Source organism: Lissotriton helveticus, chromosome 11 (assembly GCF_964261635.1).
Source record: "Lissotriton helveticus chromosome 11, aLisHel1.1, whole genome shotgun sequence".
Classification (NCBI taxonomy): domain Eukaryota; kingdom Metazoa; phylum Chordata; class Amphibia; order Caudata; family Salamandridae; genus Lissotriton; species Lissotriton helveticus.
The window spans coordinates 892250342-892277453 of NC_136072.1; the positions used below are offsets into that span (position 1 = coordinate 892250342).

At 43.7% G+C, this 27112-nt stretch overlaps 1 protein-coding gene across 2 annotated transcripts in view; it reads right to left on the reverse strand.

The window, feature by feature from the left end:
* Nucleotides 1-27112, reverse strand: part of RNFT2 (ring finger protein, transmembrane 2) — a 299051-nt gene that overhangs the window by 184985 nt on the left and 86954 nt on the right. For both annotated transcript variants that reach the window (XM_078667129.1, XM_078667130.1), the window contains exon 4: nucleotides 11328-11824. In XM_078667129.1, coding sequence (XP_078523255.1) covers nucleotides 11328-11824 — 497 coding nt within the window. The remainder of the gene's footprint in view (nucleotides 1-11327; nucleotides 11825-27112) is intronic.

The window sequence follows — 27112 nt, forward strand, 5'->3', positions numbered from 1 at the left end:
CTCTTTCACAGTCACGGTCGCCGGCCGGCATTACAGGTGGGTGGGGGGGTTGAACTGGGGTCGTCGCGCCGCGCGGGGGGGGGGGGGGGGGGACGTGGGGGGGGGGGTCTTGGCGGGAGAGGTTTAGTGAAAAAATATATATAAATTAAAACTTACCGTCCCGCGCCGTCTTCTGAATGGGTCCGACTTCTGCACCACCCACGCTCGGCACCAGTGCTGAACTCTGCGCAGTGTATTTACTCAGCCAATCCTGGCACAGCTTAACAGTGCCACTGCGCCAGGATTGGATAACGAGCAGGGTGAATACTGCCCATGTGAGACCCGGGTCCCCAGGTCTCTGCCTGTCTGCCAGCTAGAGGGGAGGAGGAGGGGGGAAGGGACTACCGCGTGTGCGCATGCGTGGGCCAGTCGTAAAAAAGGACTAGTCCAAAATGCGTACACACTGTGCTGCCTGCTGCGCTCCTATTTCTGCTCAGCTGGCGCTGTCATTCCCTCTCGCAGCCCCGCCCCCACACCATTCTGCGATGTCCGATTCTGCTTGTCCTGGTACAGGCAGCTGGCTCTCATTGACGCACGCACGCAGACTGTGAGTGCGCTTCTTAGGATCATTTATTTTTCAATCACTGCACTGCACATACTTAATAAATGCGCGAAGTAACGACGGTGACTAGTGGGGCAACGCCCCAACGCCCCCAATGGACCCACCGCCACTGATTTCATGATCCTTCTTAAGTAGATGCCTCAATACTTCAAGTAACATTGAAAATTACTTCGCAATGACATTCAATTGCAACGCGATAGTTAAAAATTGCACTGGCGTTGCATTAGTCTGCCACCTAGTGGTTCAGTCCAGAGTACACTTGAAACGTTTGGAAACAACTAATAGTTGAAGCGTCCGTTGTTAGGATCCAAACTGAATTGAGACACCTTGGAACATTCGGGATTATGATCACGTGGAAATACTTAATTTTAAGAATGAAAGTGAATCACGGCTTAGAGAGAGGTATCTTGCTTTTAAATATGGTACGTCGCGAGCGTTAGCATAGCTCAGTGGTGGCTCCCATTGTTTTAATGGAGTTCCTTTCTGTATTGCATTGCAACATATAAATGCCCCTATGTGGGGCGCTGAATCATTTGCCTACATAAGTAGAATGCAGCACGGTGTAGGGGGTGTGGTTCTCCTGGTTTTGACACTGTTTAGAGAGTGTTTTCATGTCATACGTGATGACCACAGAGTAGTGGTTATAGTGTTATGAGACGCATTTCTTAGCATTGTGATGGATGAAAAAGCATGCGAGATGTACAAGCAGTTTCTAGTTTTCAGTAAGCTGGAAGTTTTGAGCAGCTTTGCAGGTCCCTTTATGGTGTTCCTTATGTTCATAGCCTACTTTCCTGGTCACTGCACTGTAGTGTCAATCCGGAGATATTCTGTTTAAAGTGTATGGTCCTTAGCAGGCCTGGGTTAAGAGAGAAATAGGAAGAGATCAGCTGGGATGGACTTTGTTAAAATCATCCCAAACGCGATTGTCATTGTATACAGCCAGTCAGGACCTACAGCGATTAACTAAATTAAAGACCTCCGATGGGCAGTGGCATGTGGCAAATTTCTACATTTAGTCCATGCCTAATGAGATGACAAGGAGTGGTTACTGCTGTACACTGATACAGTACTGGGTGGACATGGCTCTCGGGTTATTTAGCAGTCTGTTCGAACTAAAATCGTCTGAATGCTGAGTGGTATATTAGTTTTAGTGTATGTTATGTATTGTATTGTATTATATTGGTAATTGCAATTTATAGCACTTACTATCCCTGATGAGGAGTTGTAGTGCTTTACACCAAGCAGCACACTGCTCCGGGAACCCAAGGTTACTTTTTTTGTGGTTATTGTTGGTTACTGAGATTAGTCTTGTGCTCTAAAGGAAACTATTCCATATATTTACTTCAGTGTCTATGTCGTAGACTAAGTTAATAAGAGTTCGGCATGATCTTTAGTGGGAAAAGCGTATGTGAGTTCATGCATTGGTTGGCAATTTTAATAGTTGTGGTAGAGGAGATCAGCATTAGAATGTGGGGTATTAGTTAAGGGGGTGGGCACCCACCTCAAATAATAATCACAATCCCTGTTGGAGTGAACTTAGATAAAACTCTACTTAACCCTCTGGTAGCTTGGAACAGAAGCATCCAGGCTTCACTTAGAGGCAATGAGTTAAGTATTTATGAGTACTCAAACAGCAATAAAGTGACAACACAACACAAGAACAGTACCAAAGTAATTTAGAAAAGTAGGGCATATTTTAATAATCAAAATGACACCAAAATGACAAAAATCCAATTAGCAAGACCAGAGATATGAGTTTTGAAAAAGTTGTAGGTATTAACTGTTTTAGATAAAAATAGCGCCAAGCAGCACAAAGCTCCAACTCTAGGTATCTGGTCGTGTGGGACCATGTCACAAGTTGAGGTCAACTACAGTGGGGTGTGGACCAGATACTGGATCAGATTTGTTCTGCTGGCTTACCTTCTGACTTTGGTGTGGGGACTGAGCTGCGCTTCTTTGATCTTAGGAGCTCTGCGGCAGCTGAATAGCAGATCTCTGCATCAGAACCAGTGAAACCTTCAGTTAGGCAGGAAAAAGTGCACTTTGACTACTTGAAGGGTCCAGGACCTTGATGGCAGCATTTGGGGGGTTGGGACTCTCTCCACAGAGGCCAGCAGAAAGGACCAGATCAGGTCCAGTTGGGTCTGGTCAGCTTTGAAGCAGGAAAGGCCTATGGAAACTTGCTGTATTCCTGTAGTTAACACAGAAGGTCAGCCGATTGACCCACGGAAACACTACTGGAGTTCTGGGTTCAAGGCAAGCAGGCCCAGTCTTCCTTCAGACAGCATGGTAGTCCTTCCTCGGAGTCTAACCAGGTCCTGAAGTGTTCTGATTTCAGGTTCTGAGGATGACACTTTTATGCCAAGTACTAGCATGTGGATGGGGAGCAATCCTTTGTCTACCTCCTAAACTGGTTTTCGTCAGTTCCCCTTCTCCTCTGGGGTTTGGCTCTAGCCTGCCTAGTGAAAGAAAGATCTGGTGTTAGGTTCTCCTGTGTGGGAAACATTTCCACGCAAACCTTAACCACGCATGCATTACAACGCTTGCGTGGTTACCACGAAAGCCTTTACCATGCATTACTTTACTATGAGATACGTAGTAAAGGCATGTGTGGTAAAGGCTAAAATTAGAAAAAAGGGGCTTGGGGAGTCTCCCCCAAAAATAAAAACTAAAGCGTGGGAAAAAAACGGGACATGATGTCATGTCACGAAGTGGAGGCAATCGGCGCAGTTTGAGAGGAAACGGAAAGAAACTTCTGCTTCCTCTTTACGACGTACAACGTCACCAAGAAAGGTGAAGGAGAGGAGAGGACGTGAAGAGGCTTTAGTTTAAAAAAAAATTATATATAAGGATTGAGGGTTCAGGGCAGGGGTAATTATAAGAAGGATTGGGGGCTGGGGGTCACGTAAGGGTCCAGGTGAGGGGAATAACCTTTACCAAGAGTATGCCCTTACAATGCATAAATTTACAATGAAAATCGTTGTAAAGGTATGCGTGGAAGGAATATTCGTGGTAAAGGTTATGCGTGGAAATAGCATTCCGTTGTAACGCAGGCGTGGTAATGGCATGCGTTGCAACGGAATGCGTTGTAACGACATACAACCCTCCTGTGTGTTCCAGCATCAGTGCCTTTGAAGTGTAATTAGGGCAAGCTATCCTGTCAGGAAGACCCGCGCCTCCCCCACACAAAGGCCTTATATCCATTGTTTAGAAGAAATAAACATCTGACTCCAGAGAGCCAGCAGGGGCAAAGAAACACCTGGACACGAGCAGTAAGGCAGTATTAGGTTAAGGCAGGAACATTACAGGTGTCTAAAAGGGTAATTTCCAAAACAGCAAAAATTGTGACTACCATGAAGTTGGAGTTTAAATTACGATTAATAGGAGACTTTCAAATATTTTTCTAGCTGCTCCAAAACTGAATATATCTTCTATTAAATGTAATAGAGTAAACCACTGTTAGTCTATGGACCTTACTATCCACAGTGAAAAATGACTTTAGAGATATGCAAGACAGTAAATATACATGTCCTACTTTGTAAGTGCACTGCACTCTGCCGTATGAGCATTTAGTGCCTACCTTTGAGGTGACTTCGAATTATTATAAAAGAAGATTTACGCCTGGAAAATGTTTCTTTTTCCAGGTCTAAATGGCAACTTAAAACTGCAAACACAGGCTGCAATAGCAGACCTGAAGGCATGCTTTGTAGTGGTACTTTAGTGGGTGGCTCAAAGAGTGCTTCAGTCCCCTAGTAGAATTTAATTTACAGGCCCTTGGTACATGTTTTACCATATACCAGGGACTTACAAGCAAAATAAATATGCCAATTTGGTATAGTACAATCTTATAATGTTTAAAAGGAAGAGCAAAAACACTTTACCAGTGGTTAGCAAGAATAAGGGGCAACGTATCATAAAATCCGATGGAAGGAAAAAGGAAAATTAGGAATGTTGTATTTAAATGTTTGCGCTAGAGATACACTTCCCCTTTTCCTTCTAATGATCAGGGCGGGATGAAGGAGAACAGAGTATGTTTTAGTAAAATGCTTCTCAGGTCAGGTAGCACTGAGTCTTTCTCTAATCTGGAGCGCCCACAACACAAGCACAATAAAGTGTGAGATCTAGTGTATGGCTGTCATTCAGTCTCCCTGTAACAGTAACCAGACACACAAAAGACAGGCCCTCCCTAGAAACTTCCTCACCTGAGCAAAAGAGACTGTAGTCCCACCCCTAACACTTCCCATCTACCAAACGTGCAATGCTCATGAAAGACAAGTATATGCTCAGAAGGCATAGTTACTCATAGTCCTAGCTCTCCTTCAGGGGAATCTCCAAGGAAATCATTAGGACTACATTGTCCCAGAGCACTTTTAAAAAGAAACAATTTTCTTTGCTTTTAGTTAGAAAATTCCAATCTTCTTATTTAAGAAAACAATTTAGCAGCCTATTAAAAAGCTATGTTGGCCAAGTACATACATGTTCTCTTTAAAATTAAAAGAAAATCACCAAATGTGACAGGGAAAATACTTTCACAAACCTTTTCTTGCCCCTTTCGTGTCTGATTCTGTATGGAAAGAGTGCCTAACTCACCGGGACATCGGACCTGAAACTTGTAATTAAATACAAAGAGAGGCTGGCAACTCCTGAATAATTTCCTTCCTGGCAAATTAAATACAATGCTGTGCACAGGGTTTCTCACTGCCAGTGGATGCATGTCTTCTGGCAAAATTAAGTCTAGAGCTCCATTATGTCACTTTAATAAACTGTGACTTCAGTATTCAACGTCCGCCATCTTCTCATGATAGGCACTCTTGCCGAAGCATTACATGTCCTGCCAATGCTCAAGCTTCTAAACTTGAGAATTAGTGTATCTATTTCCTGCACCCCTTCAGCATCATGGACAAAGACGCCTGAATCCATAAAGGTTTTGAATTCACTAGTGACTCATACATGCCAAAAGACATGATTCAGGTGGGAGACACGATTTTAAAAGCCAAAAATGGCTTTAGTGAGATTGTAATCAGTTGCAGCAGGCTGATGTACAGCAGCTACTCCACTTTCGTCCGCTGGCCTTGCACTCCAAGAACATCCACATGTCTGAATGCCCCAGTGAGTGATGGGTCTGTCAGGATGGTGATTTGCAAATTTTATGTAAAAGGTCTTCCCTTGAGCATGATCTTTGAATACTATCAGCATTGGAAGATGGTAGTTTTTCAGACACTATCACTTGAGCTTCCCGGTCTCCCTGTGGAATCCTAATAAGGCGTAAACCACTGCCATGCAGAGAGTGCCAGGAACACAATGGAAGCCATCACAAAACTTGAGACTAGCAATGCAGAACAACAACATTCTTTTTGATGATGGGCAGATCACATAGATGTACTTTTCAAATATACTATTTACCCAACAGCCGATTGCGCTGCTGTTAGTACTAGCATCATTGGCGTGGGTTTCCCCTGTATTTTTGTCTTTGCCTCCTGTGTTTTTGCTGTGTGTTGGACTTCGTTATGCTGGTCCAGATGCTTTGAGCACTTTGCCACTGCTGTTCAGTGCCAAAGTCCAAGCGCTTCCTTTGTATATTATTGTTATGGATTGGTGATTCCATGATTGGCATATTTGATTTACTAGTCAGTCCCTAGTACAATGCACTGTGTGTGCCCGGGGCCTGTAAATCAAATGCTGCTAGTGGGCTGCAGCACTGATTGTGCCACCCACATAAGCAGTTTGTAAATGTAACTCAGGCCTGCCAATGCAGAGCCTATGTGCAGTCTGGTACTGCCATGTCGACCTGCCAATTGCACCCACTTGCCGGGCCCTAACCCTCCCTTTTCTTACATGTTAGTCACCCCTATGGTAGGCCCAAGGTACCCCTGTGGGTTGGGTGCAGTGTATGTGAAAGGTAGGACAGGCCCTGGTGTGTGTGTGTGTGGCATGTCCTGATAGTGAAATACTGCCAATTTCATTTTTCACTATTGCAAGGCTACCTGTTCCCATAGGATAGAATAGGGAGTTTGCTTATAACATCTTATAAACATAACTACCCCTGGGAACAAGGTAGGAAATTAAAGTTTAGTATGCCCTCACTCAAAATGTTAAAATGCATCTTTTAGTGAGGGTGATTTTTACATTCTGCGTTTGAAAATGCCACTTTTAGAAAGTAGGTGTTTTCTTGCTTAGCCATCCAGTGTGCCTCTGCCAGGATGTGTACTGATTGCCTGGCTTTCGAGTGACAGGGGCTGGGGATGTGCAGTGGCTCCAGAGAGTCTGGATGAGTCATGGCTGTGCTGGATAGACCTGGGCTGCATTTGGAGTAGAGGGAGGATGTTTCCTTTCTCCTGAATGGGCCTCGTCTGCCTTCCATAATGCTGTCTCCACCTCCTGCCAAGAAGCTGCACCAGAGAGAACAGAATTGGTCTTGGCTGGGCAAAGAGCTTCTCTGCCACAGAGAACAAAGGATTTTACTGTATAAAAAGAGGGGCCCAGACCCCAGACTTTTTGAATACTTTTGGACTTCAAGAGGAACCTCTGGCAAGGAGAAGAGCTAAAGAAACTGGAGGAGGACTACTGCCCTTTGCTGTGTGCTGTCTGCGGTTGGCCCGCAGTGTCTGTTTCAGCCATGGAGAGGAAATGTGTGTGTATCCTTCTTGGGAAGGTATCTCCAAGGGCTTGAAGAGGAGCTTGCTCCCTGTTCAAGAGGTCTCAGTAACAGCAAATACCTCACCGTCCTTCTGGGCACCTTCTCTGGAACTGCTGGTTTCAGTCACCGCAGAAGAGTCCGTAGCAGGATTCCTTGTCCTGAAGGCACCGTAGAGAGCACTGACTCGCTTCGCAATGCAACCCTGGTCTCACCGACTCCGTCAACGAGCTGCTGCTTGCACCACGTCCTGTGGGAACCACACTCCGCACCGCTACACGTTGCACAGACGTAACTGACTCAGTTGCTGCTCGACTCACACATCAACCGGCTCAGTCACCACATCATGCCCTGCCAGCACGGCATTGAGCACCTTCTCACTCTGCAACGCAAGCCTTGGTCTCACCGGCTCCGTCAAAGAGCTGAGGCCTGCAATGAGCCGTGAGGACAGCGCATGCTGCAAAGCTTCCATCTCACATCGCAACCGCAACAGTTGCCCCTGACTGGCTCGTACCATTGTGTCGGCCGCAACACGAAAGGTACTGTCTCAGAGTCGGTCGACGCTTTAGCTAACCCGTACCAACCCGGTTGGCTGGAATTGTTATACTATTGTGTTTAGTATCGCAGTAGCCCCAAAAAGAGCTACCGAGTCGGAGGAACTGTGTTTTCACTTTATTCCTGCAATTTAAAGGTTATTTTGGACAGTAACTATTTTTACAGTACTGTATGTTGGACTTTTGTTGTTTCTGGTCTTGTTGGTTTAGATAAAGTCTTGCTTATTTTTCTAAACTAGTGTGGTGTCCATTTGTAGTGTTTTCACTGTGTTACTGAATGCATGCACAAATGTTTTACAATCTGCCTCTGCGATAAGCCTGTCTGCTCGTGCTAAGCTACCAAGGGGGTGAGCAGGGTTTTTTTTTTAGAAGTTTATCCCCCTTACCCTGACTACGAAGAAGGGTCCTTACTTGGACAAAGGTACCTACCTCTGCCAACTACAGACCCCCATTTCAAACAACTATCAGTCATAACGTGCAGTTTTGGAAAAAAGCCCAGCATTCGATGATAGGCTGAGCTCCTTGACATATGCAACCAGAAATTCTCTCTTCATCTTTTTAGAGTATTAACTTTAACACATGTGCAAGCTTGACACCAAGAGTCGTTGTGGTCCTTTGAAATACAAATCACACACCTTGCATGCCACTTTGGCCATAATTTAACCTTTCAGGAAAAGATATGCCAAAAATGTGTCTTGGTGTTTTTAAATCAATCTCATATAAGTAGTTACGTCTTTCGACTCACAGCTTAATAATGGCTCTTAGAAACGTTATGAACGGAGGGAGCCTTTTTACCAACTGGCTGTCAACTCAGGGGAAGAATAGACTGAACCACGCATACCATCACAGCAAGTTCTGCTGCGACTTCTGCCTGAGTTAATAGCGAAAGCAAGTACCTAGAGAGGTAATATTTTCTCGTTGATACTAAATAAGTGATATTTATTTGGATTACAATTTTTGGTAGTACAGGTCTTTGAGTGCTGTACAATCCAGTTAAAAAACAATAATACAATCATAATGGACCAAAATGTAATCACAATCTAAAAACCTCATCAAAACCTTCTAATTAATATAAGCAAACGTAATGTTATGTAACCTATCAATGGGGAACAATCCTTCACGTTCTAGCCTTGAGCACCATTAAACACAAGTTTACTCCATGTCTATTTTTTCGAAAACCACAAAAATAAACCATGCCCTTCCTCTCCTTCCAACCATTTCCAGATGGTTAGTCCGTTTGTACTGTTTACTGCAGTTGTTTATACTCTCCTCCATCATAAGGAACCACAGGAGAGAGTTGGCACAGAGTTAACTGAATGGTTCAACCATTAGCCTACAGAATTGCAATAGTATTGTCAGAAAAGTTTAAAAAAAGATGCTGATCCTTCGAAAATAACATCAAGAGAGTGACTCTTTCTCAGGACCAATGTTCAAGTATAATAAAATAGAGCAGAAAAATTAAAGCACAGCTGGGTTCTTAGAGAACTTATCAGTCCGCCGGGGTGGCATTGCCCCTACCCCGGTGTGAGAGGTCATCAAATGATGTAGCATGCCTCGATAAGTTGAGGGTGAGACGATCTCTCAAAAATCTTATGAAGACCCAAAACCAGGAGAAGTCAATAAAAACCTAATATGACCTACTTGACTGTAAATACCCTCAATTCTCTCTTTTGTGTTGTGTAGAATCAGTAGAAAGTCAGAAGTTTGAGCTCTCACAGGAAGAGAAGTATTTTCAATTTCTAGGTAACTTGTCCTTGTTTCATCAAGGTTGCAGACTGAGATTGTTATAAACAATTTTTTATAAACGCCCTTTAATTGTATTTAACACATTGCAGGCGCTTGGCTGTCTGCCTTATGCCTTTCAGGTATTGGGCAAATGTAATGCACCCCTCATGATGATAGGCCTTTTAATGTTAAAGATTAGCCAAGATTTAGTAACAAGGGAATTCAGAAAATATAAAAAGCCCTCTGCACTTATATTCTTTATTCATTTATAATTTCCACACTGCTTTTAAAATCACTTGTAATTTTTTGCATATAGCCTGCACTAAAATAGTTTCTAATAAAACTATGGGAAAAGCTTGTTCAAATTTCTTGCATGTGCTCGCCGTCTCAGACAGGTAATATTACGCTCCTACCACTAACTCCTCCTGGGTATATTCATACGAGTTTCATGGGACACAACCCGTTTTCCCTGCTCTGAATGGGAAGTTAGAATACTTGTACTTCCCTTGGACTAAAGGACATCTGCAAGGTGTGGTCATGCAACAGGCTGATGGCTGTCACTATTCCACCATTTTTCTGCGACAGCCATGCCTTCTATGTAAACATGCAAAATTACGGCTGGCATTTGTTGCGGAGGGGATGGCGGGGTTTATGCCTCTTCGGAAATTAAGGCCTTATCTTTCACCTGTGCTGCAGAAAATATTCAATTTTACTAGCTATCCCATGAATCACTGAACAATTCTCGAACATTGTCTGAAGCAAGGATTGGAGTGGTGTAACCTTTTTTGCCAGTCTATATATGAAGCGTCTACCATTTATTACCCTGGGGGATTTTTCACATGAAAAAAACTTCAGCTAGAGACCTTATCAGATTTTAGGTGGGGTTTTCCTGTAGTATAAAATATATATTTTTTAAAGGCACAAAGGACGTTAATTTCCAAAGTAACAAACATAACTTAGGGTCTGCAATTACAAATTAAACATTCTAGGGCAAAAATATCTTTTCCGCAATTATATCCTGTAGGAAAAATAGATTGCTGCACACTCAGCTAGCAACCAGACTAGCTTGTACTTCACAAAAAAGCTAAACCCGTGGCTACAGAGATGTTTGGTATGTGGTCAGGCTAAATCAATAATCATGCACAGGTTTGGACTACAGTAAAATTGAAATATTCAGTGACAGGCCAGTCCCTCTGAAATGCTTGTAGAAGTGTGGGGAGCGTCACATACCATGTCTGTACGACTGTACCCTAAGTCTACAGGCCTTTTAGAGGGACTGACCTGTAGATCAATCTTCCAGTAGTCCAGCCTGCCTGTCCCAGCGTGACATTCTCTTGGAGATCAAGACTCTCAACTTAATTGGTGGACTGGGTGAAGAATCGTAGGCCCATTCTTAGTCCAACAGTAAACCTAAGAGCACACTTGACAAGAATAAAACAAAATCTGATAGAAACAGGGATAGAATAGAGACAGCAAGAGAAAGGATAAGCAAGACAGAGAGAAGGGGAGCAAGGCATTACAATGATGAATGTTAGTTATTCTCTAAGCAGGCAATCTTTATGCATCAACATTTGAATCATATTATGTCAACATGTAATAAAAAGGGACCAAGACCCAACTTCTTCTTACTGAGAGACATTCACAATCAGGGAACCCCATTTTATCAACTATTATACAATGTGATGAAGATATAATCCATTACATCGATCAATCTGCGTGGCATAGGATACCAAACTCTGCAAGGGCACCGTAACTTCTCATCTGCTCAAAGAAGGACCCATGACCAGCTGCAATATGTCTTCAATGTACTCACCGAGTTTATGCTGGAAGCAGAGCTTAGCCAGTAGGATAAGGATAAACGGGAGCCCTTTCTGCAGCCAGGAGATAACTGCTCTCAGTTCTGAGAGGGCAGGTGCTGGGGTGCCAGGCTCGTCGCTACCCTCCTCTGTGGGTCCATGGCGGTCTGTAGCCACATGCAAGAGAGATGAGCGAGGGTGACCATGGTGGTAGTGCTGCGGCTGCTGTGGCAGAGCTGGCGGCTGCTGCATCTGTGGCCGGTGGTGATGATGGTGGTGGTGGTAAGGGCCCCCATCTAAACGAAGGGCTCCTTCATCTCTTGGGGGTGGCATCTGAATGAAAACCTCACCAGCACCAGTTGAGGACCCCAAAACGAGAGCCGACTGTACTGTGATGGCACCCGACTGTAGTCCAGAGAATAATTGCTGGTGTGACGAAGGACAGGATGCCAAGCCTTCAAAGACCCCACTCTCCTCCAGGCTGGTTTCTGAGCTGAGAGTCTGACTTCTGCTCCTAAAATAATCACATAAGCAATTACAATGTGTTACATTTGTGGAACGATGGTCAAATGAAGCATGGCCGAATGGCATCCAGTATACCAGGAAGACATGTAACCCGATGTGACAAAGTGAGATGGTATTGATCAAAACAGGTCTCTGGAAAGCGATAAAAGTTGCTTTGCTCCTCATAGTCTCATCACTGATTCCTGAAAATGGAGGACTATCCTATAACAAATCAAGCTACAGGCAGCATGCATCAATTCATAGAAGAAAAAAAGTCATCAATGCTTTTGTGGGAGGCAAGACATCTTATGTAACACAAGTCTACCGGATGAAAATGGATTGTCTTACTGATCGAAAAAGTGGTGGAAAATATAGTGCAAACCTATTTTCGAAGACATAAAAATTTCTCTTTCATAAAGGTACCTCTAGCAAGAAACTGATTATGGGAACCAAAAAGTCCCAGTATGTTCAGTGGAAGTAAACAACCATTCTTTCTCTGGTGGTACTTCTCTGGCTCTGCATCCACCTCTTTATTTCAGCATCTCCAAAAGGCTCAGTTCCGGGATCTTTCCTCTGAATCCCGTATATGAATGCATTAGGTGAGGTGACATAATGATCTTGTTTAGTTTCTATTACCGCCTCAGTGCCAATGAAAGCCAAATTCTCTTTTCCTATTCTTTCACATGGTACCTGGAATTCCAGATATCAGAGTGATTAAAAGCCACGTGACGGCTGGCACTGACTCTAGCTGAACGCACTAAAAACTTAAATACCCCACTTTCCGGCTTCCCCTATTCAGGCTGGGTCTGGTGGCTCAGAGGACTGACTAACGCATCCACTCAGGGTCACAGTTTAGAATCCTGATGGGTCCATTTAGCCTTTCATTCTTTTGAGGTCGATAAAATGACTACAACTCCGGTAACAGGAACCTTCTGTTAATTCCGCGCCAATAGAACGTGAATGATGAACGTGCGCTTTATCCTTCCTTCTTTTTTTTCACATTAGCAAGTGGATTAAACTATCTTTATGTTTTAGTATATTTGTTTCTGTGTTTTAAATTTACAAGAATTTGTATTGTGGCATTTACTGTTCGAATTTTTGACGTCCCTTCAATGGAATTAACTTATGAATCTTTGTTCTGATATATTTAGTTACCCTTGATTCTTGGTGAAATAGTATTCCCTTGTTCGATTTACATAATCCAGATTATAAACATCCAGTCTCCTAGACAGCCCCCAAACCCCATTACACTACAATATTCTCCCAGACGAGCTCTGAAAAATTACCTCCTCAAAACCGCTATGAACTCACACCTTCTAATGGAGAGCAAAAATGACGAGTGACCACATCCCTATGCACCGAACTACTTAAATATAGCAGATGGGCATTAAACCAGTACAATTTGTGTGGTCGTCAGGAGTTTCTTGTATATGCTGACCCCCTGCAATATATTCGCTCAACCATTGCATCACTTGTAAAGATGTCCACTCAAACCTGTACATCACTTGTATACAAGTCCACTCAGACCATTACAGGTTTCATGCACCTCCTTTGTGACTCTATACTGCATCTCTGGTTCTACTAACTGTAAACAAACAATATGAAGGGGTAGCCAAAACAGATCAAAGTCCTCCAAACCTGGGGTTCCATGGGAAGTAAGGCTCTCACTCTCACCATTTCTATCCCCTTACCCCAAACCCTCTCTGCAACTACGAATGCTAGAAACAACAGGTGTTGGATTGCTCTTCTAGCTCAGAACGCCAATATTCCACTGCCCTTTTGAGTACTAGAGGCACGGTCATCCAATATCTCCTCTTTACAGAGACTGAGGCAGGTGCATAACTACTGATCGGCAGAGACGCTCATCACCCCTGAACAGCGGGGCAGGAAATAGGTCTGTGTAGGCTTTTTGAAGCCAAGTACCAGAGAATCTGGATGGGATGCACGCTTGCCCAGTTTCTGCATAATACTCAATGGTTTTGTGGCAGTTAAATCAGATTATTACCTGTCTGTACCTGGTTCCCTGTGCTGCATTATGCAGTACCAAAGTTCCTAATACACAAGTTATCCAAATTGTGGACTGATAGGGAAATGTTTAGGCTTCTTCACCCCCCAGACCTCAAGGTAAAGTCAGTAGTCTTCGGTCATAGGTGAAGTCAGTAGTCTTCGGTCATAGTCAATTCTATCAGCACACCCCATAATGTTTAAGATTAAGCCTCTGTTATAGAACAGTAGCTCATGCCACAGTGCAGTATTAGGTTACTCACACAGGATATAGGGTAGCAAAGTGCAACAGGGAAGAAGGCTATGATAGGGGAGGGGCACAGAATGTGTTTTGTGCGGAAACCCTCACTCACCAGAGGGTGACTTGCTTCATCATTGGGTTCCTCCAAAAAACAGGGAACGCAAGGTACCCAGTGTGGGCTAGAACTTACCCCAAAGGGAAGGAGTGGGAGTGTTTGTTCTGAAGCACGTATAGTTTCAATATCTCAAGGGTGACAGTGAGGAGCAGAGTGCAACACAAATAGTGTGTTTTAAAACTATCTCCGTAAGGACAACTTTATTCTTACGTCCTACGGGATAGGGGCTAAAAGCAGGGTGAACCAGGGTTTTGGATATATAACCTGCAATGTGGTCAACATGTTTCTGACGTCCCGGTCTCTCCCCAGCCCCATATCTCCGGTGATGGAGCAAGGACTACTATAAAAGAGACTTGCTCGGACGCAATCCTCTCATATAAACCCGTAATGAGGTATTAACAGTGTATTTTGATATTAATATGCACCACATTTCATATATTTCTAGATAGAGGGAGCTTGCCTATGTGTTTTACTAACAATTAACCTGAGTGTGATTAAAGATGGCTGCTAACGCAGGAAAATGTATTGCATATGCGTCAACTGCATCTACGCAGAATGACATCTTTACGCGTGGAGGGAAATTTCTGCTTCTGCGCAATAGCAGCTAAAATGGCCGCTTGGAAACCCATGTGCTAAGCATCTGCTTTGCTGAAACTAAATTGAGTTGTATACTAACTGCTAATGCATGAAAAGTCTTTATAAGTAAATGGGGTTAGAGTAGAGATAGGTGGTTTACAGTGAAATCATTTTAATTTTAAATGAATACTATTTCTTTTGACATCTCTATTAGTTTGTATTTGGGCGATGCTAACGTCTAACACCCACGTGGTTCCTCAAGCATGCGCAAAGATGACAACTCAAAAACAGTAAGGTCAAGTCTTGAAACTCGTCCAAGGACGTTCTCCGTACATGTCCTGGAAACCAGCTGAACATCCAGAAGATTCAATAGACAACTGTAAAATGTATACAATGTTGTTGATAAAGTTTGCAAATATGAGTGGGTAATAAAGCTTGGGAGAACAAATCAATGGTCGGGAACTTGAAACCATGAACTAAATAAAATTATTAAAACTTAGCATGGTGTGATCATCTCCTCAGCTCATCCAATCAGAAATAGGAGTTTCACAAAGTTGAAACATTTAGGGGTGGTACATGCCATTAAGAAAGTATAATTGGGGCAGTTAGTAAGATTAGTTACTGTAGTTGGAGCCAGAACGCTGAGAGACCGAGATGCTGTCCGAATGCTGATCGAATACCCGAAGAATCAGACTTAGAATTTCAAAGCAAAATAGAATTAGAAGAAGATCGCAGAAGAATCGAGGAGGTAATCGAATTAGAACAAGATCGCGGAAGAATCGAGGAGGAAGTTAGTATCAGAGAGGGGTGAGACGCATGCGTCAAAGTCGGAAGAGGTCATCTATCCTGTCCTGAAGTCCTTGTCAACTGAACCTTCAAAGGGGCCCATTAATTCTAGGTCAAAGGGGTCTCATTTTCACACCATCCTAGGTAAATATATCTCTGTGTATTGTGTCAATGTGCTTTCCTCTCTCTATCCCCTCTTTTCCTAAGGTACTTGCTATTGTGAAATCTTATTTAAATTAGGTAAATCGATTTTACTTCCTCAGAAAGATGGAGTTAACACTGTAATTTGTTTTGCTCATATGATTAATTAGATACACAATTTAAACTTTCCAGAGTCTGTTATTATTTAATAAATAATAGGGTAAATGAACTGAATTGACTGGCCTATATGAGTCAGTATGTTTATGGGCACAGATGAATATATAATGATAGATTTTCGCAGGTTGGTAGACTGCTGTATCAATGGGCTGTTGCGTATTTCCCTAAGTAGTGGGCTTCCCTCTCAGCTGGTTCTTTGAAGTCAGACAGCCGGGATGCGCGTTGATGGATATAAGATGGGGTCTGGTATAGTGCCTGGTACCGGTCTAGTGCAGCTAATTTCACATCAAGTTGGAACAGGGTATTTTGTAAGCCGCGCAGGATCGCAGCATGTTTGGAGATGCAAACCCATGGCATAAATGCCTTAAAGGCTTCACACAAGGTGGCCCAAGATTCTACAATTCCTTTATTGATCTCAAAATATTCTAAAATAGCGGTACAGATTTCCGTACTGAACAGATTGTCTTGCAGCACCTACACTGGGAATCTCCATTGCCACTCAACACTTCCCACCCCGGGGATGTGTAGCTTTAGTATAACAGGGGAATGGTCAGAAAGTGTACAAGGGAGGCGTGATCATAAAATATAACATGTATTTAATGCAAGCTGAAAGATCAATTAGCAGTTTCTATCCAACCATGAGTAACAGCTATTTAAGCAGGCACCAAGATGTGCCTTAGTTTTAGACCAAGGTAGCATTTTAGTAATTTCCATGATGGGGTGGATTGTGAACAAGTGGCTGATGGAGACAATGGAATTACTATCGGACTCTCGAATCAACAAGTCAGGCTGTCACATGCAGGGCATTTTGAAGAGGAACACTAGAAGAGGAGACAGGAAGATGAAAGCACTGACAGAGTGGCGATGTCTCTTAAGCAGAACTCAGCTCTGGCATCTGACACCCAAATCGGTCATTCCACCCCACGGCAAGGTAGGCCTAGAAGCCAGAGCGGCCAAAGTTGATTTTGAATACCATACTGATGAGTAAACTGAAAAATTATCCCAAGGATCTTGGTGCCAAATAAAGCAATGATCAGGAATCCCTACTCACAATCACCAAAGAAGGCCCAGTGTAGTTTGTCCATGAAAAGAGGACACAATATGGGGAATGGAAAAGCAAGAAGGGCAAAAGAACGTGTGTGGATACAGTAACAGCTACAAAGCATGCAGAAGTGTTCAGTTTCAGTGTCCTCTGTCATGCACGCCCATCAGAGACATTAATAGACAAGAAGTCTTGCGAGGAAATAGTTCTTAAAGACATAGCACAAAAGGTGGAGATTACCACTTTATTAAGAGACATTAGCGACTATTGGGAAGCCCCAAACTGCAAGTACTTACTTGCAAGCTACGATGTTAGGGAAAACACTGGGGCCTAACACAATGGTGAGCACGCATGAAGAATGCCATCTTTCAAGAAATTGAAAGAGATGTTATGAATATTAGGTCTTTTCTCCCTTGGTTACTCCCCTGCGTGAGTTATATCTGACAATCGATCAAAGAGAATATCTGTGATTAACAGAAAGCACATTTAGCTTATGCTATTATGTTCTTCAATGTGATATTCAAGTATCGCTTGGATTTATTCACAGTATTTATTCTAACTGCTGACTGTTCTGTCTTGCATTATTTGTTATTGACGTCTGATGAGTTTCTAGAAGGTTGAAACTATGTGTCTTGTTTTTTGTTATTGTTCAAAAGAACACCAGAATGAAAATAAGTGAAACGACATCATGCCACTCACTGCTAAATGTATATTCTAAGAGTTTCTGTAACAGTTAAATATGGTTATAAAACCTGAGCAATAAGACAGAAGGGTTGGAGAGGAGACCCTAATGCTAGTCGACATGCTAGATGCAGAATCATATCACCAACTCAAATAGAAAGTTACTTGGAGGGGCACTTAGCCTTCACCCCTCCCGTGGCTGAACTTATTAGTACAGCTGGCCTCGAGAGACAAGAATAGCAGACCTTGCTATTATAGCAAGCACAAGGTGTCATGTTCGAAGAGTGTAGTATCCTGTGTTGTATTTATCTGGTTACATAGTCCCTAGCTGCTCAGCCAGTGTGAATGTGATGCATGGAATGTTGGTGTGAGAGTTTTGAATGGAATGTTGGGTGCCTGGATGCTTGAGTGTGGGAGTTGGAGTATGGGCTGAGCAGCAGGCAGACTGCTCCTAGTGGGGCTGTATCTCTACTACTTATCTACATGTAACTGGTCTCAATAAATCAACCTGAAACTACATCGTAGCTGCGGACTTCCTTACTACAAATTTGTGCCGCCGAGGATGGGATGTGAACCCTTGCGTGCAAAGCACAAAGGATTAGCAGCTAGGGAGAATGTAACCAGATAAATACAACAGAGGATATTACAAAGAGGTATGCAGGTGAGAACCATCTCTGAAACTCGAAATAGTTTTTATATTTTGATGTTGTAGAAATAGCTTAATGCCTGTAAGTAGCAGAATGGGATAGAACTGCTATAAATGTATAGCTGCAATCATGTTGGAGTATTTTTTTTTTGCTCACGGTAAACCTTACTGCTGCCATTTCATGTGTCTTTATTGTGGTCACAATTCCTATCGTGTGCACTAGACTAGGTTCCTAATTTTAACATTCATCTTTAAACTGCATTCCTTGTTTTCTAGTGTTCTTAAGTGTGTTATTCCTTAACAAAAGGGAGATTGGGGGTTCCACTAATTAACTGTGTAATGTCTCATGGGATTGATCATTATCCGACACCCCAGTCAAATACTGGTCAGTCGGTTGTGGAGTGGTTGCTTTACAACTTTTTTTCGGATTTGGGTTGGCACACTAATGGAGTCCTTGGTACCAGGGGGTCTAGAAAAAAGAACTCTGCACTTATAGAAAAATCTAGAAAATGTATGAGAGGTGCTCTCTGAGCAAACCTGGAAGTCGTACTTCTCAATCAAATGTGCTGTGGAGCTGTGACTATTCCTTCAATGACCGACTGTGCAGATGCTTCATTCTGGAGCAATAAAAGGAAGCATTGCTCAGCCATCTATGCTTCTCACCTGTGTCACTGTATCCAGTTCTGAGGCTCTCTGTGCAAGTACATTTTCCTGTGGCTCCCGGTCTTGTTGCAGCTTTCCTTTTCCATCAGTTTTCCTGCACCTGCACTGCCATGCTCTTGTCCTCCAGTATTGTGTCCTCCCTCATTTTCATAACCTAGTATTTATTTTCAAGATCAATTACAAGTGATTGCTGCGTACGGTTATTCGAAGGCACACACTCATCCACCAACCTCTCCTATGGATTATTCTCCATTGTTTTCTGAAAATTCAGCTTCTGCTCCATCAAGCAGACCTCACCTGCTGATCAACAGAGCTGGCCTTATGCACCTTCGGGCACAGAGTTTCTTGTGCTCATCTCTGAGAACCTCTAGGTCCTTTAGTGAATGTTGCTGCTTCACATCTTACAGACCTGGGACGGAGAACTACAAGAAACTAGGTTTTTTTGGGGGTGGGTAACTAAGCGCCTCAAGGAATAACTCGTCAGGGTGAACACTTAAATTCACTAAATAACCTGAGCTACACCCCCCGGTAGCTCTGACATGGAGCAAACAGGTTTAACTTCGGGAAATATGTCAAGTATGTATGCAGTATCAAAACAGTATTTAAGTCAAAATGTAAAACAATAAAAAATCCCAAACTGAATCAGAAAAACGAAGTTGAATTTAATAAACAAAAATCCAATAAGGGGAGACATACATTTTTAAAGATTTAAGTAGAAATAGCACCAAAAAGCATAAAGCATTGCATCTCCTGATAGTCTGCTTTATCGGAACAGAAGCAGTGAGACCTAACTCGATGGAGCACATCACAGCTCCTGATTGCGTCTGCATCGGAACCAAAGTAGAGCAGTGCAACTTGAGGCAGGACCTCACATCGCAGCCCCTCATTGGAACTGATGCAGCATGATGCAATGCCTCACATCAAGGACATAAGGTACAAATCTAGGTGGTCTAACCTGGACCCTGTATCCGACCAGCGCTCCATCAGGGTCAGCCTGAACTTTCAACTTCATCCTGGTCCAGTGCGACCAGATAACCACATGGCACTTTGTGCTTCTAAGAGCTATTGTTTTTACCTAAAACTCTTAAATTGCATTGCTGCGGTTCTACTTACTGCATTTTTGTCGTTCTGGAATCATTTGATCGATTACTGCTTTTGCGCCAAACTACCATTGAATGACTTTTGTGGTTCACCATGGCAAGGATTGTGGTTGTTTCCCAAGTAGGGCGTCCCCCCCAACCACCCCCACAACCAATAAACCAATTTCTCACAGTAGGGAAGTTGGGAGTTTTTTTTGTTATTCTTTATGTGGCTTGGGTTTTATTTACCGGTATGGAACAGATATTTTGTATCAATCAAGGCAGATGTGCCTATTATCCAATGACTAGACAGTGTAAGGAAATACTACATACTATCATGGAACATGAACTGTCTAAATAACCGGATTAAAAGAGAGGCAGTACTTCAGTTCACAAAGAGCCATTCGCCAGGCATACTTATGTTGTTAGAGACTCATCTACTGGGCATGAACTGTGCCTTTCTAGGCCACTAAAGATATAAGAGACTTTAACAGGCAGAATTCCTTAAAAGGTCTAGAGGGGTGGCAATGCTGTTGCGAAAATCCTTCCTATTAATAGTGATCACTAGCAAGGTCGACAAGCATTGGTGGTATGATCTCAAGCATGTTAGAAGGATACCCATAAACACTCTGTTTGTAAGTACCACTCACACTGGTACGTACCACACTGAAATTGGTTGGGCTTCAGTCACAGGCACTCCTACGGGACTCTCCATCATGGAAAGTGAATTTAATACCACAATGGACACAACACTTGATACTCAAACTGAAAGCAACGCCGTCACATAGGAACATAACTATTTGTAACTGGGCCAGAGTCTTTGCAATACTTGATACTGTTACGACTGAACAAGCCTTCACATTCCAAGGAGTTTCTCAGACCACTCACCGATTAGGGTGTTCCTAAATAACACTCCTGGCAGTGGAAGTGATATATTGCATGTGACTGCATGGTGGTTGGTGGGACACAACTTCTTGAGTATCTACGAACAGAATCGAAATTGTATTTCGGAATAAACTTGGGCTTGGTCACATCAGTCTGGGTATTGTGGGACACATACATGGCAGCAATGCAAGGAGATTGACAATAAAAGTAAGGAAAGATCATCCGAGACGGCAGAGATACATCTCTAGCAGTGGCCCAGCTTTGGCCCAACAAACAGGATTTATAAAAATAGTTCTCTGCCAGCAGACCACGGACATGGCCCGGAGAGCATGTATGGCATCAGAGGCGGTTGACCAGCGAGATGATGCTAGGAATATTTAATATAACTACAGCCTTTGCTGAATAATATGCAAACATGTACGTTTCTCGTCCCCTGTCAAAACAAGAACTAGAGAACCCTCTGATTCAGCAGATGCAAACCTCCACACTTAGTCATCATGAGTTAGACCTTCCGCTGACTTCTGAAGAAATTGTGGAGGCTATTACAGGAATGCCATCAGGAAAGATGCCTGGGGCCATTAGGCTGCTAACATAATACGGCACTTCAGAAAGGTTCCTTCTTCGAGACTCTTCAGATGGCCACCATATCGGTGCTGCTGGGAAAACCAGGAGGCCCTGGACCACTGCAAGCCCTATTGCCCAATTTCTCGCATTAACACAGGACAAAATAATTGCCAAAGTTTTGCCAAACAAATTGAGTGGGGTTAATAATACTATATTACACCCAGACAAAAACGGCTTCATGCCAGGATGAGCTCCAATACACTGCATTAGAAAACTCCAATGTGCTTCCATAAGGGAACACCAGTTCCCCAGATCCCACTCCTCCAGTATTAGTTGACTTCTTTAGCCTTTGATTTAGTAAACTGCAGATCCCTGTTCCAGCTACTTCACAATATGAACTTCAGACGCAAATTTTTAAGACTCACCCAACTCTTGCACAAAAAATTGTGTGGCAGTGATAAGGTGAATGGTGTTGTATCAAATTAATTTCATATAGAGAAGGGCACTAGCTAGCATTGCCCTCGCTCTCTCTCTCCTCTGTTATTTGCCCTAATGATAGAGCCTCTAACGTCTGGATAAGGTGTGAAATGCTATTCTTTCTGCGATAATAAGCATGCCAGACATCTGCAGAGAAACAACAGGCCTGATGGTTAACAGGGACATATCCACTATTGTCCTAGTTCAAGATCGAGCAATGGCATAACAGTCCAAGCTGAGGGTCTAGTTAAATGGCTTTAAATGTCTAGGCATATACATTACAACTGCCCACAGGCTATGCTGGAAACTTAATATTACAGCCCTAAAGTGAGATATTATGCCTGTTTCTTTAGGGCTCTAATGCTCCAGTGATTAACCTGAAGGGTCGGGCACCTTTAATCAAAATGACAGCATTGCTGAGGTTCCTTTATGCTCTGCAAAATTTCTCGTTTGAAATTCACTAGAATCCCAACTAACAGCTGTTCTATGAAAGAAATTACTTACCTTTCCACCTCGAATGGCGGAGACCTTCTTGAACTTCTATGTGTCTGCCTTTCACCAGACTCTTTCCCACCAGTTACAATACTTCAGGACTGCTGACACAGTGATGTGGGTAGGATGAGCAGGAAACCCCACTGCGTTTAGTTTTATTATCTAGGTATGGCCCAAATAGTGAGTTGCCCGAGATAATAACATTAATGGCCTGCCATGCCACAGGTCATGGTATTGTAGCCATGCAGAGGCAGACAATGCCTTTATGAGGTTGGCTATTGTGCTGCATATCTTCTGCCCCACGGAATGAATTCTCTTGCTCTTCCTCACTAGAAAATCTATAAAGCTGAATATCTTTCTGTCAATGCTGAAACAATCACTAAATTAGGCGGCGTGACGGACAACATGAAAAGCTGGTCTTACCCCAGCGGATTAGAATTACTAAATAAGCATGGTGTATAACATTTAGTATTAGCTGGGGTTAAGAAGATTTCCATTGCTGGTAAATGAAATCAAGGAGCAAAAGCAAAATATGCTGCAAGGAAGCACAGTGTTCTTTAGAAGCAACTCCAAATATTCTTGTTGAAGCCTAAGCGGACCGGTGCATAATGATATCTGATTCATCCCTAAAATATGTCCGTCCCCAACCAATTTGATAAAATGTGATTTCAATTGGCGAAATCATGGTCTCAGTAGTGTATGTAGCATGCAGTTAACATCTTGATGGCCCCTGGGAGGAATTTGCTTTCTTTCTCATTGGTAACTCCTCTTGCAGAGAATTTGTAGGAGGAGAGTGCTTCTCAGACACAAGAGGATGGACTGTTATGAAACCTTTGCACTTAAGTGCCTCGAACTCCTTAAGTCTCTTGTGGTCTAGGAGGCCTCTCAGCAGGACCTTTCTTCTGATATATTAAAGTTAACCTCAGGAAAATAATATCTAGACCCAGAAGTTTTAGTTGACTTTGTTCATGGCAATGCCTATCTGTTAACGAGGCTCTCAATTTAATAGTATAATTGGTATGGTATTGGTATCCTATCACTCAAGGCAACTTTCTCGACAGTGAAGAGAATCTCATAGTCTTCTGGGACACGAAGTTCTTGAAAGGGACGAGAAAGGCTCAATCATAGCCTCATTTTTACGTTCTCCCTCTTTCATGTGCCATTTGAAGGGACAACATGCTCAGAGTTGTAAGAAACCCCTCTGCTTTGCCAAATTGAGGGCTACAACTCTGAGCCACCCTCTGAAGCAAAGTCCTTTCAGGAATCTTCCAACTTGCTTCTGATATTCCAATCCAATCCAAAAATTCTTTATTTCGGTCGTATAGACCATAAAAGAGACAATAAAAAACACACATACATTTAAATACACATCATGTTTAAAAGAATTACATATTATAAAATACTCCATCCCAGCGTAGGAATAATTAAGACACTAAAGTTCAAGAGGGTTCAGCAGATCCTTTCTTTTTTCTGATCAACCATACAGCCATAAGAAATTTTGAGACAGCAAACACGATGTGACCCAGGGTGCTAGTTTTCAAGATCCTATATGCCTGTGCATACTCTCTAAACCCTAGGTTTTTACAAAGTGGTGCTATCCAGCGTTTCCTAGGCCTTTGGTAGGCGGGGCACACAAATAAAATATGAAGATCATCTTCCAAGTGGGTTTTACAGCATGGGCAAGATTTGTCGGCCGTACTGGACCACTTGGATGTGAAAGTTTTGGTAGGCAGTGTGCCGAGCCTCCACTGGACAAAAAGTTTTCTGGCCAGGATGGGAAAAATAAAATCCATAAAAGGTTCGAAAATATATGAATTTTTGGATTCTAAAAATCGCAGAGTAAGGGTGCCACTGTGTTGCGCATTTACCAAAAGTGCAAGTGACCTGTCCTTGAAAATTTTTGACAGTGCTTTACGCGAGATTGCTTGACAACCTCGCACTGGGTCCTCCCAAAGGACACGGAGATTCATCGAAATCAGTTCATTTTTGACAGAGACAAGCCAAGGAATTTTTCCACCACAATTAAGACTCAAGACGTGAGTGAGGTCCTCCCTATAATGGTGCAGTTCGTTCGTGGACCAAAGCCTGTGCCAGAACTTCACTGGTTTGGACACAAGCTCCTCTGCAATAGGGGGTAGCCCCAAGTCCATTCTCAAGGGCAGAAGTGGCGTTGCACGCGGAAGGGTCAGTAAACGCCTCAAAAAACTGTTTTCAACTGTAGACAGATCCCTCGCCGCTTTATGCCCCCAGAGTTCACAACCATAAATGGCCGCTGCCTTGGCCTGGGACCTGTAGGTTTCGAGGGCCGGGCTCACAGGCTTAAAGGACGAAGAATTGGCCACCTTCAAAATTGCACCAGACAGTTGAGACAGTTTTACCCTTGAGCGTGCTATCTGGTGGTCCCAAGATAAGTGTTCCTGTAATGTTACCCCCAAATATATGAAGGTGGACACCCTCTCGAGACTGGCCGTCCCCAGGGTAGGATTAGGTCTAGTTTTAATGGGTGGATTAAAAATCATATATTTTGTCTTCTCTGTGTTTATCTCCAACCCGTGCTGAGCACAAAAAAGTCCAAATCCATCCAGGATCCTCTGAATCCCCATGGGGGATTTGGAAAGAAGGAGGGTATCATCGGCAAACATAATTGCCGGTACCCTCCTTCCTGCCAGGCAGGGCGCATCGTTGTTATTGACATTTTCCAGGTGGGAGATGACATGGTTGATATACAAACAGAACAGGGTTGGTGCCAGGACACAGCCCTGCCTCACCCCTCGAGAGACGGGGAACCTTGATGACAATTTGCCATCTTTCCCACACCTGACCTGCGCATAGTTGTTTTCATGCAGCCTGACTAAGATGTTAAGTAGCTGGGGGGGAACTCCCAGCTTTTCCAGCACCTCCCAGAGCTTTCTGCGCGGGACTAGGTCAAAGGCTGACCTCAGGTCCACGAAGACCATGTACAGTCTTCCCCCCTCGATGATCACGGTCTTCCAATAAAGGAGGACGAGGCGGAAGATCTGGTCCATGGTCGACGTGTTCTTCCTGAAGCCAGCCTGCAGAGGACTCAAGATGTCATTGTCCTCTACCCAGTCTTGTAGATGGTTCAGAATAAGACGCGCAAAGAGCTTTTGGGGGACATCTATAAGACTAATTGGCCTATAGTTAGTTGGATTTAGTGGGGAACCTTTCTTATGGATTGGGACAATTTCGGCCCCTAACCAGGAGGAAGGAACCGCCATACCTCCTAGTATAGCGTTAAATAAAATGAGAAGGTACGGGGCCCAGATATCGGGGTGGTACTTAAACAGGTCCCCGGGAAGCTTGTCCAAACCCGGTGCCTTCCCCAAGGCCAGACACTTCAACGCTGTCTTCACCTCGCCTAGAGAGAATTCCAGGGGCGTGTCTGAGGGACAGGGAAAATCCGTCGCCAGCCCCTCAGGCCATAGCGTAGTTGCATGGTATAATGCTCCGAAGTGGGCCTCCCACACAGAGGGGGCAATGTTAGGCTCCACCGCAGGCGTGAGCGCCCCGGTGCCATTATTTACCAGAGCCCAGAACTTCCTGGAATCTCTGCACTTCAGGGCTTCAAACAGTTCCTGCCAGTGGTTCCAATCCCACTCAGCCCTAGCACTAGCCATCGCAGACTTATACTCCCTCCTCAGGGTTATAACCCTCTCCCTATCACTACCTTCTTTGATAGCTGAAAGTAGGTCGGATTTGATTTTCCTACAGGTGGGAGTGTACCAGGTCGCAATGCGGGTGGCTTTCCTTCTTGCGGGGACCACCGGGTTAAAAACATCAGCAAGGTCCCTGACCAAAGTCTGGTGGATGCCGGAGAGCCTCTCATTATAGTCAGAAAGTCTGGGTTGACTAATTAGAGCATCCACCTCCTGAAACATGGGGAGTGCTATACCATATAGCTTATTCATGGCATTTTCGTTATTGACCAACTTCCCCCATTTCACCCGTCGTCTACTTGAGGTGAGGAGTATGTCCCTCTGATCACCTCCTGCGTCATTGGCTACCAACCCTACAGCGATGGTTGGATGCTGAATTACCAAGAGGAGACAATTATGGTCGCTATCTGTTCTAGATGCCACTTTGAAGTCCTGCACTTTAGGCCATAAGGATATATCAATAAAAATATAATCCAGCCTGGACTCATGCCCCTTTCTGTTAAATGTGCACTCCGATGGAGTATCGGAGGGAGTGCGCCCATTGCATGCCCTCAGTGCAAAGTTCAGAGTAAGGGAGGTGAGCTGTATTGCCAGTGGGGACCACGCTTTAGGGTGGGGCGAGGAGGAGGGTGGGACTCCCCAATAATCATCCTCAGCTGTAAATGGTCCCTCCATTAGACCCTCGAGTGGTTCAAAATGGCAATTAAAGTCCCCTCCCACCACTATTTTCAGGTCTGCAGGTAGTTGACCTAAAAAGGATGAGAGTTCGACTAGAGTGGGAGATTCGTTGCCCACGGCAACTGGTCGGGAGTAAACATTTACAATTACCCAAGTCCCTTTACCAGGCCAGTTAAGGCGAAGGCACTGGATGTCCTGGGAGAGAGTATCCATACTCTCCGCCTGACACCCAATGTGACTCGCCACCCAAATAGCCAACCCGCCCGAGGGTCTCCCCCTGCCATTCCATTTCGCCGGGATTTCGTATATATCGTACCCCCTCATATGATGTGGTTCCCTAGCCCACGTTTCCTGTAGGAGGAGGATGTCGCTCC